Raw genomic sequence first — 19,077 nt, 5'->3', positions numbered from 1 at the left:
AAATATGAAACAGTAGCAAATGTGTGAAGTGCAGGGGATTCGGTCTTACAACTGGGATGCTTAGATGGAAAGATATATGTTGATTTAAATGAATTTTTTGTTGATTTTTATGGCGCCTTGTTCGGCTGACTGTGGCGGGGGGGAAATTTGAGTGAAGTGTGCGTCGGGTGGCATTAGAAGTCGTGACAGGCGTGGAGTTCTAAAGGGAAACTCTTATATTATTTTTATGAATTTGATAAATGGCCAGCGCTAGTTGGGCTAATAACTGGAAACTTTTGTGACACATGTGGGCGGGATGAAATAAAAAGACGCTGCGGTTGTACCTGGGAAGCATTTACGAATCGATTAAAAATAAGTTCTCATGGGAGCAAAAATATCGGACGATTGAGGGCAGGAAAATGCATTTTCAAAACTTACATTAACGGATATCGATGACAAAAAAGTAACATTTTATTTATGAATTTCTTTAATTTTATTAAGGTGCAAAATGAGAAAGTTTATTTATGTATCTATTTATGAGCATTAAGGTACAAATTGAGAAGCTAGCTTTTCAATTTATTGAGTCGTATTCAACTAATATTTATTATTCTTTTTTATATTTTATTTGTTTTGCCAAGAATCGGCCAGCAATTTTGGCAACATGCCAGGTAAGGTATGTATCAACTGGATGATGTTTAAGCCAATATTTTATAATTTACATTTTCATTGGGTTTAGTCTTTTATAATATAAAGGTCCAAATTAATAAGGTACACCTATGGTGAACTTTCAATTTATCTTGTCGTAGTCAAATATATATAAAGATTTTAATATTTTATAATATAAAATTGAATTTTGTAAAGTATAACTAAATGCTTATAAAAATGCCAGATAATATTCTTGAAAATTTGATTATGGGATTTATATGACTAGTAAAATGTACTTTTAAATTCGTTTAAGGATAAAATACAGATGTCAGAAACAACTGCACACTACTTTTTCCATAAAAGATTGCATGTATGCAAATATTTGTAATTAAATTTAATACTGATTGAAGTATTTCCCAAGCATTTAAAATGTTGTTGGAATCTGATGACATAATTCTTTTTTTAATTAGATTTTTGGGTTTAACCGCTTCCTGTATTTTATAAGTTTTGTTTAAAGTAATCTTGCTCTCTTTCATGTCCCATATAAAAAACCTTTTGATTCGAATCTATCGGTCACTTCTCAAAAAAATTGCAATTCAAAAGTGTAAAAAACTGCAAAAATTCTGCTGACAATTAGAGTTCAGGAATCGCATAATATGTGTAGAAGCGGATTTCGAAGATAATTGAGTATTTTGGGGGTTGCCAGTGTAACGGCTATCCAGCATATTGGTCAGCTGCTTTATAGGAAAATGTCAACGATGTCGCCTCGTGCCGTGTGCTAAAAGTTGGCACAGCTGTCGAGTAGGCCGAGTACGTTTGGCCAGGAGAACAATGGCTCGGGATTGGGTCCGGAGTTGGGATAGCAAACGGCGCTAAGACCTCAACTGACTTTCAAGGGACATGCGGCCTATTGCTGCGCCTTAATTGTTGCCTTTTGCCGGGATGCCGTCTTACATAATCAAGAAAGATGCGCGCCTAAGCGACAAAACAAATGGATTTGTTTGAAGCGTGCCTGATGCGAGGCAGCTGCTAGGGGAAGATCAAGAATTTGTTGAAGGGTTGCCACAGCATCCGAACGGGGGGATTACCTGCAGTGCATTTCGTTTACTTAAAAGATTTGCGGTCAGAACTTTCCTCGACTGCATCATCCAGGGGATCAAAGAAATCAACATTCGAAATGAGGTTTTGCTTAGTTTGGGTTCTGGTTGCACTTTATTTATTTCTATTTATAACAAATTCTTAAACAGATATTTAAGTCATTTACGGAATCACAAGTCTTACATTTTAAGTTTTTAATTTAATTTAATCTTAAGTATTGATTTTATTTAAACCCTGGCGGATTAAGCGCGGAGTTTTCAAATTTTTTAAATTCGGGGCCCCATTTCCCGACCATATTTAAGATTTCAAGCAACTATTTAAAATCAGTGGAAAGGATTTTTCGTAATCGGAGAGCTACGATTTTAACCATTAACTTTTATTAATTATTTTTGTATTAACTTTTATAGAATTTTAAAAACGATCCTCAACCTCATCAGATGATCTTTCATCCGATTTTACCGATTTTGAAAAGTAATCAAGATAAAAGAGTTGTAATTATCTGCATATTGCCCATCCAAATCGGTAAAACTTGTATGAATATTTTTGACATTTTTTAAAGTAAATTTTGAGCCGAAATGTGAACTATCGTCTATAAAAGCTCGGAACCCGATATTCCCAAAATTCATTTGAATTTTCACAAAAATCTTTATATTTCCTAATACCCAGACTCATTAAAAACATACAATATAAATAGTGAACTCATGACTCATACAAACGTACACACATATGTACATATTTATTTACATGTTGATAATACTAATATTATTTTTCTCGGAAGTACAGTCAAATCTCGTGACTGCGGCAACCAAGAACAACTGTTCAGCCCATATCAATTCATAAACATAATAATTCCGACGCAGAGGCTAAAATTAAACTCAGACTGAAATGTGAGAAAAAAACTTTCTCACGATCACCTTTTGGGTAGACGCGTAAAAATCCACGTGCAAAAGGGGGAAGGAACCACCACCATCACCATCACCATCACCGGCGCCGCCGCCGCCGCCGCTACCACCAACGACAACTGGCGACAAATGCGGAAGGAAGCTAGAAGCATGGCCACGCAGGCGGAGTAGGACGCAGGATATATGTAGACTGCATCGATATGCGATGGTGGTGGTTGCTCGTTGGTGCTGATGGCCCCCTCGCCGGTCCTTCCGAGTGCATGAGAATTTAAATTACAAACAAACAACGCGCACAATTGTCGACCTTTGTTTGTGTGTGTCGGCATGTAGGGACCATTGGCCGAGAAGGAGGACTGAAGGCGCAGGACAACAGATGATGGTGTGGGAACTTTGGCGAGGACACACCCGAGCATGAAGCGGGCCGTGGCTGTGCTGGGGCGGCCAATTACCGAGTTCGAGTCTAGGTTAACTGCACGCTAATGTGCCACATTCCCACATTTGTTTACCGCTGTCGCAGTCGCTGTCGCAGATCTCTGACAGAGTGACTAAATAATTTTTCAAAATTAAGTTGAAGCGAGTGCCCACACGCCCGCTACACATGGGTGTAGCGCATCAGTGTGACAGCGCTGCTCACCAATACAGGCGCTATTCAATTGGCCCAGCTTCTCTCAGCGGTGAGCGCTCTCTCTTTTTGTCGCTGCTCCCGCTATAGGCGATCACGCTCATGCGCAACAACAGCGTCTTGCAAAACGAAACAAATAAAAAGTAAAAGCGTCGGTTTACGAAATGGAATATTTTTGTATTGCTGCGTTACAAAACTGAAATAACTGAAACGCATGTACTCATTAAAACACATACAACATATGCATTTGCTGCTATTTTTAAACCCACACACAAAATGATAAGAACATTTAGCTGTGCATTGATAAATTTGAGAACGAAATCGGAGCAGCCGGCAGCATTGTCAGCAGCAATTTTTTCAGGCAGCTGCAATTGGCTTGCCGATGGAGAGGCCCAAAAATTGTATGCTGGCAATGCTGTTAGTGAGCGCGCATTCGTTTGAGGGCTGCCAACGCGTGTGCTGCTTTAAAAGGCTAATTTGTTTTTTAACATTTAAGTAAAAGTGTCTGTAATAAAATAAGAAAAATATAATATATGCTTTTGTCATATTTTGTAAAAGGGCTAAAAAGCATTTAATAGACTATCTTTTGCCTTTTGCTTGATTTTCACTGCTGACACACTTTTGTCTGGTTCACGTTGGCAGCACCAGTTTGCCTGCAGCGTGCCATATGCTTGTGTGTTTGTGTATTACCACTAACCAAAAAACATATAGACCGGACATGCAGAGTAAAATAGGTGGTCTCCAAAAATTGGTTTGCATCTGGTCCAACGAGCGAGTAAAATATACATATGACATCTTTTGATCGCTCACACTACAGGAAACTCCTTTGGCTTACTCTCTTCCATATGATTTGTGCGATAGAACGGCATCGCTGTTTTTTATCTCGCTCCCACTACAGGAAACTGCTTTGGCTTACTATCTTCCATATGATTTGTGCGATAGAACGGCATCGCTGTTTATTTTTATCTCGCTCGCACTTACTCTCAGTGCTCTCAATGCTCTCTTTCATGTCTAGGTACCGTTTAAATGTTTGTGTGTGCATGTGGCCGCACAGGCAAAAATGCCCACAAATTCAATTTTTGTCAAAAGTCGGTGGCATTTCTTCCCTTTTGAGGGGACGAGTAATATGAAATCATGAAAGGGTTTGCCAAGTCGATGCGAAATTCTTTCATTTTAGCTCGGTATTGCTGGAAAGGGTACCTAAGCGTTGGCATGTGTGCATTTAAAAGTTTTTGGACTTGCTATTCACGCATACTTGCATATTTTGTATATGAATAGAAACATTTATGCGCATGTGTGCCTGTTGGTCCCTGCCTGCCTGTCCGATCCAAATTTGACAATATTTTTGGACTTCTGAATTTCGAGCTCTGCGCATACACACACACAGACACAAATGTGTGTGAATGGGCAGATCATGGGCGCAAAAGAAAATATCATTTTTGGCCCGCGGTTGTCGCGCACCCTTCTTTTTATGATTTTGGGGTTGAATCGATGAAAAAATGTTGACCCCTGCAGCAGCCCGTTGGGTGGAAAGGGTAAAATTTTGCCAAGCACCTGTACCTGCATATTTGGGTCAAGTGACTGATCACTTAACTAGTTTTAAGAAAATTGTGTAAAAAATAAAATCTTTAAAATATTCAAATATACCAAATACAAAATAGGAGCAATTATATATTTATAGTATTCATAATTTTATTGTCTTTAAATATTTAGCTTTTTCATATATGAATTGGATCTGCAGGTATTGAGGGGTCAACATTTTTTCATCGATTCAACCCCAAAATCATAAAAAGAAGGGTGCGCGACAACCGCGGGCCAAAAATGATATTTTCTTTTGCGCCCATGATCTGCCCATTCACACACATTTGTGTCTGTGTGTGTGTATGCGCAGAGCTCGAAATTCAGAAGTCCAAAAATATTGTCAAATTTGGATCGGACAGGCAGGCAGGGACCAACAGGCACACATGCGCATAAATGTTTCTATTCATATACAAAATATGCAAGTATGCGTGAATAGCAAGTCCAAAAACTTTTAAATGCACACATGCCAACGCTTAGGTACCCTTTCCAGCAATACCGAGCTAAAATGAAAGAATTTCGCATCGACTTGGCAAACCCTTTCATGATTTCATATTACTCGTCCCCTCAAAAGGGAAGAAATGCCACCGACTTTTGACAAAAATTGAATTTGTGGGCATTTTTGCCTGTGCGGCCACATGCACACACAAACATTTAAACGGTACCTAGACATGAAGAGAGCATTGAGAGCACTGAGAGTAAGTGCGAGCGAGATAAAAATAAACAGCGATGCCGTTCTATCGCACAAATCATATGGAAGAGAGTAAGCCAAAGGAGTTTCCTGTAGTGTGAGCGATCAAAAGATGTCATATGTATATTTTACTCGCTCGTTGGACCAGATGCAAACCAATTTTTGGAGACCACCTATTTTACTCTGCATGTCCGGTCTATATGTTTTTTGGTTAGTGGTATTACTCATGCGCTGAGCCCTTGTGTGTGCCATATGAGTGTGTGTGTTGCTCTTTCGTCTCTTTCATGCTTGTGGGCCGCAAGCGCTCTCGCTGCAGCAGCAGTCGCTTGTTTTTCGCTCACTCAATAGCACGGCCATAGCGCGTTGTTGGCGTACTTATTATTTTTTGCAAAGAAGAAGAAGAAGAATAGGCAGCAGCAGCAGTAGTGCAAGAGTTTTGTTGACACCAAAAAAGAAAAGAAAAAAAAACCCTTAAACAGACAGAGAACAACAAGAGCAAAAGCTGAAAACTAGGCGTGACGACACGAAAGCGTGCAAAGTTAAAGCTCTCTAGTGTTTTGAGACGAAAGTGAAATTCGCAAATCGGAGCAGCTAATAAATCAACAGCAAATGAATAGTCCTCGCACAAACGGCGCCATCTCAGCGCTTCCCAGCACACTGGCACAATTGGCGCTGCGCGACAAGCAGCAGGCGGCGTCAGCGTCGGCATCGGCATCAAATGGCAGCGACTCATCAATAGCGACGCAGCGTCCACAGACGCAGCCACCCAGTGTGCCAGCGACGACAGCAGCAGCGGTAAATAAATTGCAGTTAGCGGAGGCAGCTGCCAGTGTGACCAGCTCCAATGGTGACTCGAACAAGCTGACGCACGATCTACAGGAGAAGGAAGCACAGCAGCAGCTGAAGCCACAGAAACCCCCGCTGCCAGTGCGTCAGAAGCCCATGGAAATCGCCGGCTACGTGGGCTTTGCCAATCTGCCCAACCAGGTCTACCGCAAGGCGGTCAAGCGCGGCTTCGAGTTCACGCTGATGGTGGTCGGTGCCAGTGGCTTGGGCAAGTCGACGCTCATCAATTCCATGTTCCTCTCGGACATATACAATGCGGAACAGTATCCAGGACCCTCGCTTCGCAAGAAGAAGACGGTCGCAGTGGAGGCCACCAAGGTAATGCTCAAGGAGAATGGCGTCAATCTAACGCTGACCGTCGTCGATACGCCTGGCTTCGGCGATGCCGTGGACAACAGCAACTGCTGGGTGCCCATATTGGAGTATGTGGACAGCAAATACGAGGAGTACTTGACGGCCGAGTCGCGTGTCTATCGCAAGACAATCTCCGACAATCGAGTGCATTGTTGCTTGTATTTTATAGCGCCATCGGGTCATGGTCTGCTGCCATTGGACATTGCCTGCATGCAGAGTCTGTCGGACAAGGTGAACTTGGTGCCAGTCATTGCCAAGGCGGACACCATGACGCCCGATGAGGTGCATCTGTTTAAGAAGCAGATACTCAATGAGATTGCTCAGCATAAGATTAAGATTTATGATTTTCCCGCCACGCTCGAAGATGCCGCCGAGGAGACGAAGGCCACACAGAATCTGCGCAGCCGTGTGCCATTTGCCGTTGTCGGTGCCAACACCATCATTGAGATGGATGGCAAGAAGGTGCGGGGGCGCCGCTATCCTTGGGGTCTAGTGGAAGTCGAGAACTTGACGCATTGCGACTTTATCGCTTTAAGAAATATGGTCATACGCACACATCTGCAGGATCTCAAGGATGTGACGAACAATGTGCATTACGAGAATTACCGATGTCGCAAGTTATCCGAGTTGGGACTGGTCGACGGCAAGGCGCGCCTGTCCAACAAGAATCCGCTCACCCAGATGGAGGAGGAGAAACGCGAACACGAGCTGAAGATGAAGAAAATGGAGGCCGAAATGGAGCAAGTGTTTGACATGAAGGTAAAGGAGAAGATGCAGAAGCTCAAGGACTCCGAACTGGAGATGGCGCGTCGTCATGAGGAGCGCAAAAAGGCCCTAGAGCTGCAGATACACGAGCTGGACGAGAAGCGGCGCGAGTTTGAGCGCGAGAAAAAGGAGTGGGAGGATGTGAATCATGTGACGCTGGAGGAGCTCAAGCGGCGCAGCCTCGGCGCCAACAGCAGCTCCGACAATGTTGATGCCAAGAAGGAGAAGAAGAAGAAGGGTCTGTTCTAAGTCAAGCAGCGCTAGTTCGTGGTCCGGCGCAATATCCTCCTACTTAACAACAACAACAACAAAATTTAAACACTACAAATTAAGGGCTAAAAATCTCGAGAACAAAATAACATAACGAATTATACATAGCGGTACATACCATACTATAAACAAAATACAAAATACATACATATATATGCCAATACATAAAACATATGTTTGCAGGCCTCCATTGTTTCTAGCTTTTAATCCCAATTCAAAAGATTTCGTAGCCTTTCGCTTTGTGAAAAGCATCGAAACCGCAATACAATGTGTAGAACCTAGAACCTTAGAGAGGCCCTATATATGCATATGTAATGTATATGTATTGTTTGGGTTCCAGTCGCGTTTACTTGGACATACACTCGGCTTTCGCACAGCACAGCAATCGCGCATTTGTTTTTTAGATGCATACATATTTAACAGTTATTATTATTGCAGTATTTTTACCAAAACATAAAGAGAAGCGCATCAAAATACCGAAAAACTTATTAATTAAAAAGATAACTTGACGTAACATTTTGACTAGCCTAAATGAATTGAAAAGTAACCTAAATTGTATTTCAAAATACTTAAATATCGCTTAAATAACAAATAATAATAAAAACAAAAAACAGATAAACGATATATCCTAAGAAAATAACGAAACAATTAATATCATCTATAACATACATACGTATTGTATAATGTGTATTGTATCTACTTATTATACATAAAAGTCATAACACAAAGCAACAAAAAAACAACACAAACAACAACAACAAAACATACTCTTGCATTTTACAAAATAAAGTCTTCTTTTTAGTTTAACTATATGAAAAAACACCATTTGGTGTTGTTTATTCAATTGCAAGGCGCACTCAATATGGAAATACAGTGTGTACACTATACAGGGTGCCTTTTATGGCTGGCACGCGTCGACGTCGTCGCTTGGAATTAGCACCGTGACGCTTCGTTTCGAAATGCCTTTCAGTGCAGTGCTGCACCCTTTCGTGAAATGCTGACTAATTTCTTACGTACAGCTCAGACTGTCCAATATTTTTTGGTTTTTTGTTGATTTCGAATATATCCATTGAAAAGTCGCATGACGCGGCTTGGGAATGGAAATACAATCGAATAAGCTAATTGCTTTTGTATGCGTCTTTGAGTTTTTGAATTAGTAATAAGCTCAATAGAATGTTTGAAAGGTGGCCTCGACTTATCTTTGACTCATACAATGTTACAGTAAAGCTGTGTTATAAGGAAGGCGATATCTTCAAAGGTATGTGTTATTTCAGTGGCATTCTTGCTGTTATCAAAAGAATTTTAATAAAGCGTGCATGACTATCAGCGACAGAAAATTACGGTGGGTAGTTGTTTTCTCTAGTTGGAGCTTACTGTAGCTCTACGTAAAATTCTATTCTCATTTGCATATTTACATACATACATTGTATTCAATTACCAATCAGACATTCTCAAGTTTTAATAAAGCGAAACCTTCATCACACTGTGCCAAAGTTCACCGGCACCCTTTACTACCCACGAGCTCTCCGTATCCAAACACACATGGATGCAATTTCATACCGCCGCAAGCCACACCCTATATGCTTTAGGCCAATGCATGGCGGCTATATAACAGCGGCGGGGCCCACTTGAAATTGCTTTCTAAATGCCCGGCTGGGGCCTAACAGGCGAAACAGAGCCCCAAACGTATGGGTATTTAATTTATGCATACAAATTAATCCATAACCCAATTGAAAGGCACTCAATTAATGCCGTATAAAGCGTAAAAAAGAAAAGCCAACAGTGAAACAGTGAAAGACATGAAGCATGGAGCGAGAGTGCGCTTTGTGGAGTGGCAAGGAGTTGTAAGGGGCTTGCGGAGGCGTGCAGTACGTACATATATGTACATGTATACATATGTGTGTATTTATATGTGCATATATGTACATACATAGGTATGTGTGTATGTAAGTCAACAACGTTGACGCAGCACTTAAGCGGCAATTGCTGGCGATCAATGAACGCAAGCAGCAAAAGCAACAACTACAGCACAGTGGAGTTTGGTGTTTTTTGTTATTGCTCTGTTGTTTTTAGGATGATGACTCAAAACCCAGAGCGAGACACTTACACACATACATATGTACATTCATGTATATTCTTATACATGCATGCGTTTTCTTGACGTGGGTAGGGGAGAGTCTAGGGTTTGCTTAGCTTATCAGCTGAAATGAGAGCACTGCAGAAAAAGTTTGTTTTACTGGCAATGTGCATTGCTCACCCTGTTTTGCAACACATGTGTCCCACACATGGGCTGGACACCCTGTAGCGTTCGCAGTGATGCCTCTTGAGCTACATTCTTGCACGTCAAATCGCGCAGAACGAAAACTGAAATCAAAAACAAATGTTGACCGTTCTTCTAATAAGCCGGCAACCGCAACACACACTCTCTCATAATGCTCACTCACACGTGCACAGTTTGAGAGACCGAGAGAGTGAAATGGCAGCGACGCACGCTCACCCACACGATCGGAGCGCTTGACATATTTACGTGACGCAGAGAACCAAAGAGCAGCCAATTGACCAAAACTGAGAGAATGCGCGTCGCTGCAAACGTTGACAGCGACAGCGACTGTGACGGTAACGGTGACGCTGCGCCTGCGCTTCGTTTTATTTGAAATTTCCGTTTAAAATTTCTTTGGCTTCGACTTGCTTCTGCGTTCAGTTCAAGTACTGTGGCTGCCCCCTCTCAAGTTGACATTTGACATCTTTCCATGCGGCAACGGGAAGTGATTTTAATAGGTTTGTTTGTTTGCTTGTTTTGGCTTATGGCTCGTTTGCATTGCGAGTTTTTCAGCTCCCCACCCTCCCGCATTTAGTAACACGGCCCCGTCAATGTCAGCAGCAGATAAGGGCACACTTGGCAAATGGGATATGATATATACATACATGTATCGACACACACACGCACGCACACTATTTGAATATATGCATGTATATTCTATGAGTTCTCATATTTTCTTTTTGTTGTTTTATTTACAAACAAAGAAATTAGATCGTGTGGGCTTCGAGCTCTATCAGCCAGTTTTATGCAACACTTGTGGGAATAACACATATTGATAAAAACGCAGTTCGATCGTAAATTATCTTGCGAGACTTTGGGCCCAAGTAAATAGGCACTTGTTAAAGTTGACACATTTCTGTTGGGGATTGTTTACATTACATTTAGCGATTGTAACCTAAACCAGGCGAGAATTATATGGTCCATTGTAGGGGCGCCTCGTCTGAATTAAACGGTGTGTACCTGTGTATGCGCGTGTGTATGGTCACACATTCGGAAGGGACACGAAACTTTTGGGCTCTACTTCCGTTTTTTTTCGCCACAACATTCGAACAATAGATTCGGTATTTTAGTCCCATAGCGGTATTTTGCTCGCTCTCCGCGTTCGTCCCTGGCACTTCTTGCTCGTCCTGCCTTGATTTCCGCTGCTCGCGTGCACAACATCCGCTCTTGTTGCAGCCTATTGAGAGCGATAAACAAATATCTTTACCGTTTTGCCTTTGCGAATAGTTCGTATTTTCGTGCCGCTATTGTTGTGCATTTACAGTTTTTGATTTTATTGTCCCGGCCACATCCTGGGCATGGACATGAAGCCAGTAACAGGTGAACCATCCGCTGCTCATCTCGTGGAGGTGTTATCATTTTCAGGTAATCACTGGTGTTGATCTTAAATAGATGCGCCTATGCGTGTTCATCTTAAGCAAGGGGGGCATACTTTATAGTTGATTAAGCTGATTTTTAGGTATTTTAATTTTATTTTGTTTCGATTTCATGATGCGACCAAGAAACTAATATTGTTATTGTTACTAATTGTATAAACTAAGTCTTTTATATAGAGACTTTAGGCAGAACATGCAGATTCTGCTATAGAATAAACGCGTAGCTATGGTAGGTCAAAGGTTCTTAACTTACATTGCCTGCCGCCCAAATCAATTATATTCCTGACCACATCTTTAAAATCACAAACACAATCCTAATCACATACTGAATAAATGTAGTTAAATTATAGGCTGTCGTTTTTGATTCGTAAGTTGTTTCTGTGCCCTCTTCTTCTGCCCTGCAGATAGATTGCAATATGTAGGTGCTTAGGTCTCAAATCATAATAATCAAGCAAGAAGACAACTCTATATATGACTTTTATTTTTATTAAATACAGATGTTAAAAAGGGATTTCTTCGATTTTATTTAGAACTGTAATTTGTCTGTAAATATTTGTAATTTCAAAAAGTGAGTTTATTTGTTGCTCTTTTCATTTTTTTTATTTTTTTGCTGACCATTACAAATGGCTTTGTAGTTTTCAGTAGATCGATTCCGCAAGCTGTCAAAACGCTTGACATATGTTTTCAAGTACAATAACCGCAAAATTATGGCGCTTATCGGTCTTATAAATGAAATCAAAGCAGTTCGGCCTGAAGCTTCCGAAAGGCAGCACCTGGCAATGCCTTCTTGCTGACCATAATTTCCATAATTGAGCAACAGTTGTGACCGGGTACAGATTTGCGGCTTACGAAATGACCCTGAGAACAGATTCTTCGATTCCCATGTATTGACAGTTCGGTTTGGGGCCTAAGCAAAGTACTTCAAATTTGGGTCACTCGTAATTGGCCAGATACACAGATTGAAAGGGAGGGGACGTGGAGAGGGGCATTGTTGAGGCAGCTCTTAAAGTGACTTAAAAGTAGGTTATGCTGCGGCTGCCCCTCGTTGTCGTTCGGCTTGTCAGCCTTTTGTGCAGCATCTTGGCACAAGCCACCCTTTCATTTCATGTTGTTGTTGTTGTTGTTGTATTTTGTGAATGCCTCTGCATGCCGAGTGGTGCTCATGATGAGGATGAGCGCACACGTCGGCCCCACTCTATTCGGATGCAGGGCAGCCCATTCATTGGTACAGACTCATAATTGATGTTCAAATTGCTGTTGAATGATGCGCTGCTGTCGAGGAAGCACTTGTCACAGTTTTGTGCCATCATTTCTGGGCACCATTCCGAGGGTTATGCAGGCTGTGAGTACTTTTTTGATTTCTGACAATTTGCATACCCTCTATCTATATGGGGCAGGGGTATGTTGCTGTTGCTGTTCGAAGGAACTTTAAAGTAGATTATTGAAGATTGTGTTAGTCTCCATATTAAAGAATTCAGTTTCGATTTCTATTCTTACTTTTTTGGCACCATAAACTACTAATCATAATATTTTTTTTTTCTTCCTATTTAAAGATACGTTTTGATACGTATTGAAAATTGAGATAAATGATGATGAATTTTAAAAGTTTGCTATCATTATTTATTATTTTCTTTAATTTGAATCCATGTTCACCATTCTCTTTCGTTTTCTTTTGTAAGTTCTTTGGCAGCATTGCCCTATTGAATTTTTTCTTATTTTTCTCTCGCGCTTTTAAGCTGAGATTTTTAGAGCCCTAATCCATCAATAGTTAAACTCGTTTTTATAATTGATAATTGAGTTAATGAAGAAGGTATATTTATTTTTGTGTGTTGCTGAAACTAAGAAAACAACATGAATTATTTTTTGTTTATTATACAACTATATAAAATGTACTCTAGGATTTTCTATCATAAATTCTTTAGAAGAATGGCCTACATAATATATAATTATTTATTATTTCTCGGCCTTTTGAAAGAAGTTTTTTGGAATATAATATTATTTTTATATATTTTAATTTGAAAATTGAGCCATGCGTGCTAACTACTGCATGTACTACGAGAAACAGGGTATTTCCGGGTCAATCAACAGCCAAAGCTTGCTTCATCGCCAGAGTCGCTCGCGTTTTAGTTATTATTATTATTAATGGAATATGATGGTTTTGTTTAGCGACATCAAAATTGATTTAATTTGCTTAAATTAGAATAGCGGAAGCTGACAAAGAATTGTGTGAATTGCTTTGCTCCATAGAGAGAAGATTTTTATCGCTCTTTGGTTTCTTCTACGCGTGCCACACGTGCCAGGAAATCGGTTGTAAAGGTAGACGGAAAATACGTTACAGCAACTAATTTCCTGGGCCCAACAATGCGTACAACAAATATATTGAGCACGCGGCAAATGAGCTGGCAGGCTCGCTGGCAACAAAGGACAGGGGCTCCCTCATTATCCGTCTCCATGCTCGTGGAGTAGCCCTGCAAGGAACAGGACCCTCATTGAGCGCTGCAATGAGTCGCTTTGCTCATTGAGCCTGTGTCTGGCTCCGGCTTCCGACTCGGTCTCGGCTCGGGGGTTGCAGTTGTATGTTGAGCCAGGACGAGCATTTGCTAGGGACGCTCGTCCTGTTTGTGTAATTATTATCAGTGATCCTGAAATGAACGTTACTTTGAGCCCGGTGCACATCGACTGGCACGCGTCAAAGTCTTTTTCTTGGGTTTCTATTCTTTTTAATGGAGGCGCAGCTGCAGCTGAAATTTACAAGACGAATCGTTTTGCAAAGGAAACTATGGACATTACCAATTGGGGCCGGTCTGGAAATCTGCAAGAAGGTCATGTATATATGTATATATATATATGTATATGTATAAGTATGACTATGACTGGCTCAAATATGATGACTTACTTGGAAATATAGCTGATAAGTCCGGAATGTATTAGTAATTAGGATTTGTATGACTTCACAATTACTTCATGTATAAAACTGATATTGAAATTCCCGAAAGAAAGCAATGGAAATTTAAAAACAACAAACAATTTAAAAACGTATAATTTTTAAAGATTTGTTATTATTTGTATAATAAATTTAAAACATGTGAAAATATGAACATGGTATAATATTAAAAAAAAGCGGCTACATAAGGCTAGTCTTTCAAATAATATACTATATTATTAGAAATGCTCAAGAAAACTTTGATTTTTAGATTAAATGCCATTTTTCAACGAAATACTCATTTTTTTGTTCTTACTTATTTTTAATTATTTGACTGTTACTGCTATCTAGCAACTTTGATCAGAGTTGGGATCGGAGGTTAATAGTTTAACAAAAGTTTTTGGTTTAAGGTAGCTTAGTTTAGATATTACCAGCTATTATATGGCATCTATGTTCCATTTTGCTTAGACTAGACTAGGTTCTAGTTTGTTTGGCTATGGAGCTGCATGCTGACACTAAAGGCATCGATTGACTAGATCTGTTGGTTAGTTGTAAGCCTTCTAAGCCTTCTTCTTCTTCGCCTTCTTAGCAGGTGCCTTGCCAGGACGTTGGGATGGTTGTGGAGCTTAAATCGGTAGCGCGCTGCCTTTTGCGATGCCCCGTGTGCGAATATACCATTCGGCTCCAGGAATTTTTTGCGAATTCTTGGCCTGGATGATGCGAATTTTGTTCAAGATTGTGATATTAAGCAATCTATTGAAAAAAAATAAGTTTTAGCTCAGCCAAGGCGCTAGTTATGTAAATTGATTTATTAATAGACTCTAAGAATTTTATACAGATTAAAAAATCTTTTCAAAAGGAGTATACGCTAGCTTCTGATTAGGTTCTAGACCATGTCTGGACTTAATTTAGTTCTTGAACTATTTTACATGCGTGTACGCCTAATAGATATGTTTTCCTTATAAAAAGAGTATACACTAACTTCTGCTTAGGTTCTAGACCCTGCCTAGACTTATTTAACCAGACTTGAAGACTGCGTGTTCGCCTAATATATATGTTTTCCTTTCAAAAGGAGTATTCGCTAACTTCTGCTTAGGTTCCAGAACATGCCTAGACTTCATTTAGCACTTGAATTATATTAAAAGATTGGCTTTCAAAGGCCCATTGCTTTATGGAGGGCAAACTCAGCTTAATTGGCTTGCAGACATAGGCGTGAAATGTCTCAACTGCATTTGGCCAGACATTTCGTCGGAAACCAGCGAGCTCTCTAACCATTTTCATGGTTGCCAGCAAATTATCTATTCGGGGTTTTTGGCTTTGGTCGAGCGCACAGCGTGCGCTGGTCGCGATTGCAAACCGACACGGCGACCACAGCAAGTGCCTGGAGCGAGCTCTTAAGGGAAGGTTGGAAGGAGATGGAAGAGAGAGAGAGAGAGAGAGAGAGAGAGAGAGAGAGGCATGCAAAGGAGATAGTTACATGGCTGGCGTGGACACTCCCAGGACTTTGAGCCACACTCATAAACACATTATGCATGCCACCTTGGGGGTAGAGTATAGTGAACCGAAGTTTTTCAGAGCCTTAACGAAATTTGTATTTTGTGAATGCAAAAAGTCTATAAAACCATAACGCGTTTTCCAGGAATCAGCACAGGTAAGGTCCGTCGACAGTCCTGTAAGGTTCGCACCGTTGTTGTCACAACAAACAATGCGCAAAAACATTGAATTTTTCATCTTTTTAAATGTATTTGTCGGCGGCTCATAAAGCGATTATAATCAATATTAAAACGCGCTCTTTGTCCAGAGAATGCCTTGAGAAATTTTTAAGCACTTTCGAAGCGCTCTAATTACAGCCATGTACACACGTGGTTTATGATTTCAAGGCAAGCAAAGTCGAGTCCAGTCGATTCGCCCGTCAATTCAGCATAAATAAACCATCAATTTAACATATCGCTCAGGCGCAACGAAAGCAAAGACAACGACATAGACAAAGGCAAAGCCTGAGACTGGGACTGAGTCGAGCTGGTCGCATTGTGAGGTCAGGGTCCTGGGATCGCATGGCATGGATCGTGGCCAGGTGTGCGCCAAGACTCGTGTGACGGAATCGCACACGCAACGTGGAACGCGCTCAAATACCCAAAACCCAATACCCAACCCCGTCAACCTCGATCCCAATCTGTTGGCATTTCAATGCGCTGCGCAAAAAGAACGATCGAAAGTTTTGTTGCGTTGCGCATGTGCAGCCCCTAGACGCTGCCAGCCACCCCATTTTGATCCTTATTCGGCAAGATTTCGAGAAATCTTATGCAAAATGTACAACTCACACGGAGGGTTGCTCAGCAGCAGTTCCCCGAGGTTCAGTTAAGCGCAACGACCTTTGTCTGGCCAGAAGGGGAGGCGCTTTCGGGCGCATGTCTCGCGTTGTAGGGCCGGGGCCGGTTTACTGTACTGTGGTAACTCGCACGCAGCTGTTGTTTCGTTGCGATAGAGGGTTTCTTTAAGGCTGTGCCAAAAGACACCCCAGAATTAGTAATCGTCTTTTGCTTTGGTTCTGTGCAACGCGTGTGAAAGTTTTTATATGCCCAAAGTTGGCCACACTTCAGCCATTTTGTTTTGCCTGCCTTTCATGCGACCGTCATCTGGCATTGGGAATGGATTTGTGCCCAGCTAAAGTCTCGAATGTCGCACAATTCCTTACATCTACTCGGGGAATGTGGCAGAAGCGTGTGTGCACACACGCAGGGGGCCCGATTACTATGCTCCTAAAACACTCTGCTAAAATAGTTATTTATGATGAAATATTTGAAATGGAAAAAAGGATAACATCAATTTTGATATAATTTTTCCCAAAAGAATTGATTTTATCTTCCAGATACCAAATCGATATTATGTTTAATAACCTTCTTTATATCCTTTAGTCCTTTTAAGGTACACTTAAAACTAGTTGGCTGTAGTTTAAAATTTACTTAAGATTATATCAAGACCTTCTATACTGAGATATTTGAAAAACTTATTTCTGTGCCTCACATTCTTTGCAGGAAATAGATTATGTTTTATCTTTTCCAACATTTTCCAAATAAATCAGAGTAATTCTGTTTTTTCTTGAAAAATTAAACGTTTTTAGTCTTTGCATTGCTTTTTGCAGACTTGTCTTAAGTCATTTTAAACTTAAATCTACTTTGAATTTTCTTAACTTTTAATATTTTTTGTACTCGGTTCAGAAATCTTACAATTGTTTTTAATACTTTTAATTTTAATTTAATTTGATTCAGTCATTTTTAATTCGCGTTGAAAATATTAAAATTGTTGCATTTACGAGTCAATTACAAAAAAAATTGTCCCTAGTTTTGGCGAGTCTGTATAAACAATCATTTATTATCTTTAAGTTATAGAATATTTGTAACCAATAAGAAATCGTACAATTGTTTTAAGAAATATTTAGAATCGGTTGGAATTAAAGTACGTATTATACTTGATTCAATCGTTTTATGCTTGACTCGCGCTGAAATTGTTAAGAATGTTGCATTTACGAAGAATGATTTTTAATCTCTAAGATTATAATTATATTATATTCAAGAAATCGTTCAATTGTTTTTAGTACTGTTTATAATCTATTTGAAGTTATGTTCGTATTATATAAGATTTAATAATTTTCAATATGATTCGCGCTAAAAATCGTAGAATGTTTCCTTTATGAATAAAGTACGAACAAGCTTATCATTTGCTATGTATAAATAATATGTATATAATAATTAAATCTGTAAGTATAATCTTTAAATATATTTTTTAAATATAATGCATGCAAAAAGTTCTGCTCTCTGTGGATGTGACATCATATTAATGGATATATATAATTTCTGCATATCCATATATAAATTCTTTGTGAGATAAGAAAGACTTTGCCCTGGGTTATATCAAATTATATATAGCTGCATTAAGTTGAACGCGACCTAGTTTTAAGTTCAGCGCGGACCTTGAGCCAAATGCAATCTATGGTTGGGTTTGCGCTCTCGTATTAATGTGTTTGAGTGCTGACAGTTGAATTTCCGGACAAGTCAAAGGCAAACAAATGCGCCGATGTCCTTGATGGCTGCACTAATGTTTATATAGCAAAGGACCAGAGCTGGCACAAGGATGCATCACGAGATGCGCACAAGGTTACGTTTTACGATAGCCATGGCCAAATTTCCAGAGTTCCGTGTAATGCAACGGCGATGACAGCAGCCACAGTGACAGGACAGCGACTGACAGACAGACAGACGGACGGACGAACAGAGTGGGTGAGGCGAAAGGCTGCGCTGAAAGGATGCGCAAAGTTAACAGCACACAAAGCGGCGTGGGCGAAGGACCCGATGCAAGAAAGGATAACTTTACGAGCGGGCTCGTAAACGCATTTGCATTGATCAATATGAGCAATGGGTGATTATTTGTTTTGGTCACAATAAAAGCGGCGGGTGGCAAGGACAATGCAAGGATAGCCTTGCCAGCATTTGTGCCATTAGCGCAACGATTAGTGGCTTGAGCAGGGGCTGCGAACGGCTACAGAACCCACTCGCTACTTCCCGGAAGACATTGCCGAACACTTTGGTATGTGAATACCATTTACCCATCCTCCCATTTTTTATGAGTTTTTTTGCTGCTTTATTGCGTAAAAAACGTTTGGCAACTGCTCAAGAGATTACAGAAGTCAATTTTGATTCCAGGAATGCGA

At 40.4% G+C, this 19,077-nt stretch overlaps 1 protein-coding gene across 1 annotated transcript; it reads left to right on the top strand.

The window, feature by feature from the left end:
* The first annotated feature begins 5,854 nt into the window (after positions 1–5,854).
* On the top strand, positions 5,855–8,369 carry pnut (septin 7-like protein pnut). The gene has a single exon (XM_064695801.1). The coding sequence runs from the start codon at positions 6,125–6,127 to the stop codon at positions 7,727–7,729; it is 1,605 nt and encodes a 534-aa protein (XP_064551871.1). The 5' UTR covers positions 5,855–6,124; the 3' UTR covers positions 7,730–8,369.
* Positions 8,370–19,077: the final 10,708 nt, after the last annotated feature.

The sequence above is a fragment of the Drosophila montana genome, unplaced genomic scaffold, assembly GCF_035044405.1.
Source record: "Drosophila montana isolate Dmon_TW-CO22-7 unplaced genomic scaffold, ASM3504440v1 contig_3833_1, whole genome shotgun sequence".
NCBI classification, from domain to species: Eukaryota; Metazoa; Arthropoda; class Insecta; order Diptera; family Drosophilidae; genus Drosophila; species Drosophila montana.
The sequence above is the reverse complement of the archived record's forward strand: the minus strand, read 5'-3'. Positions and strand labels throughout refer to the sequence as shown.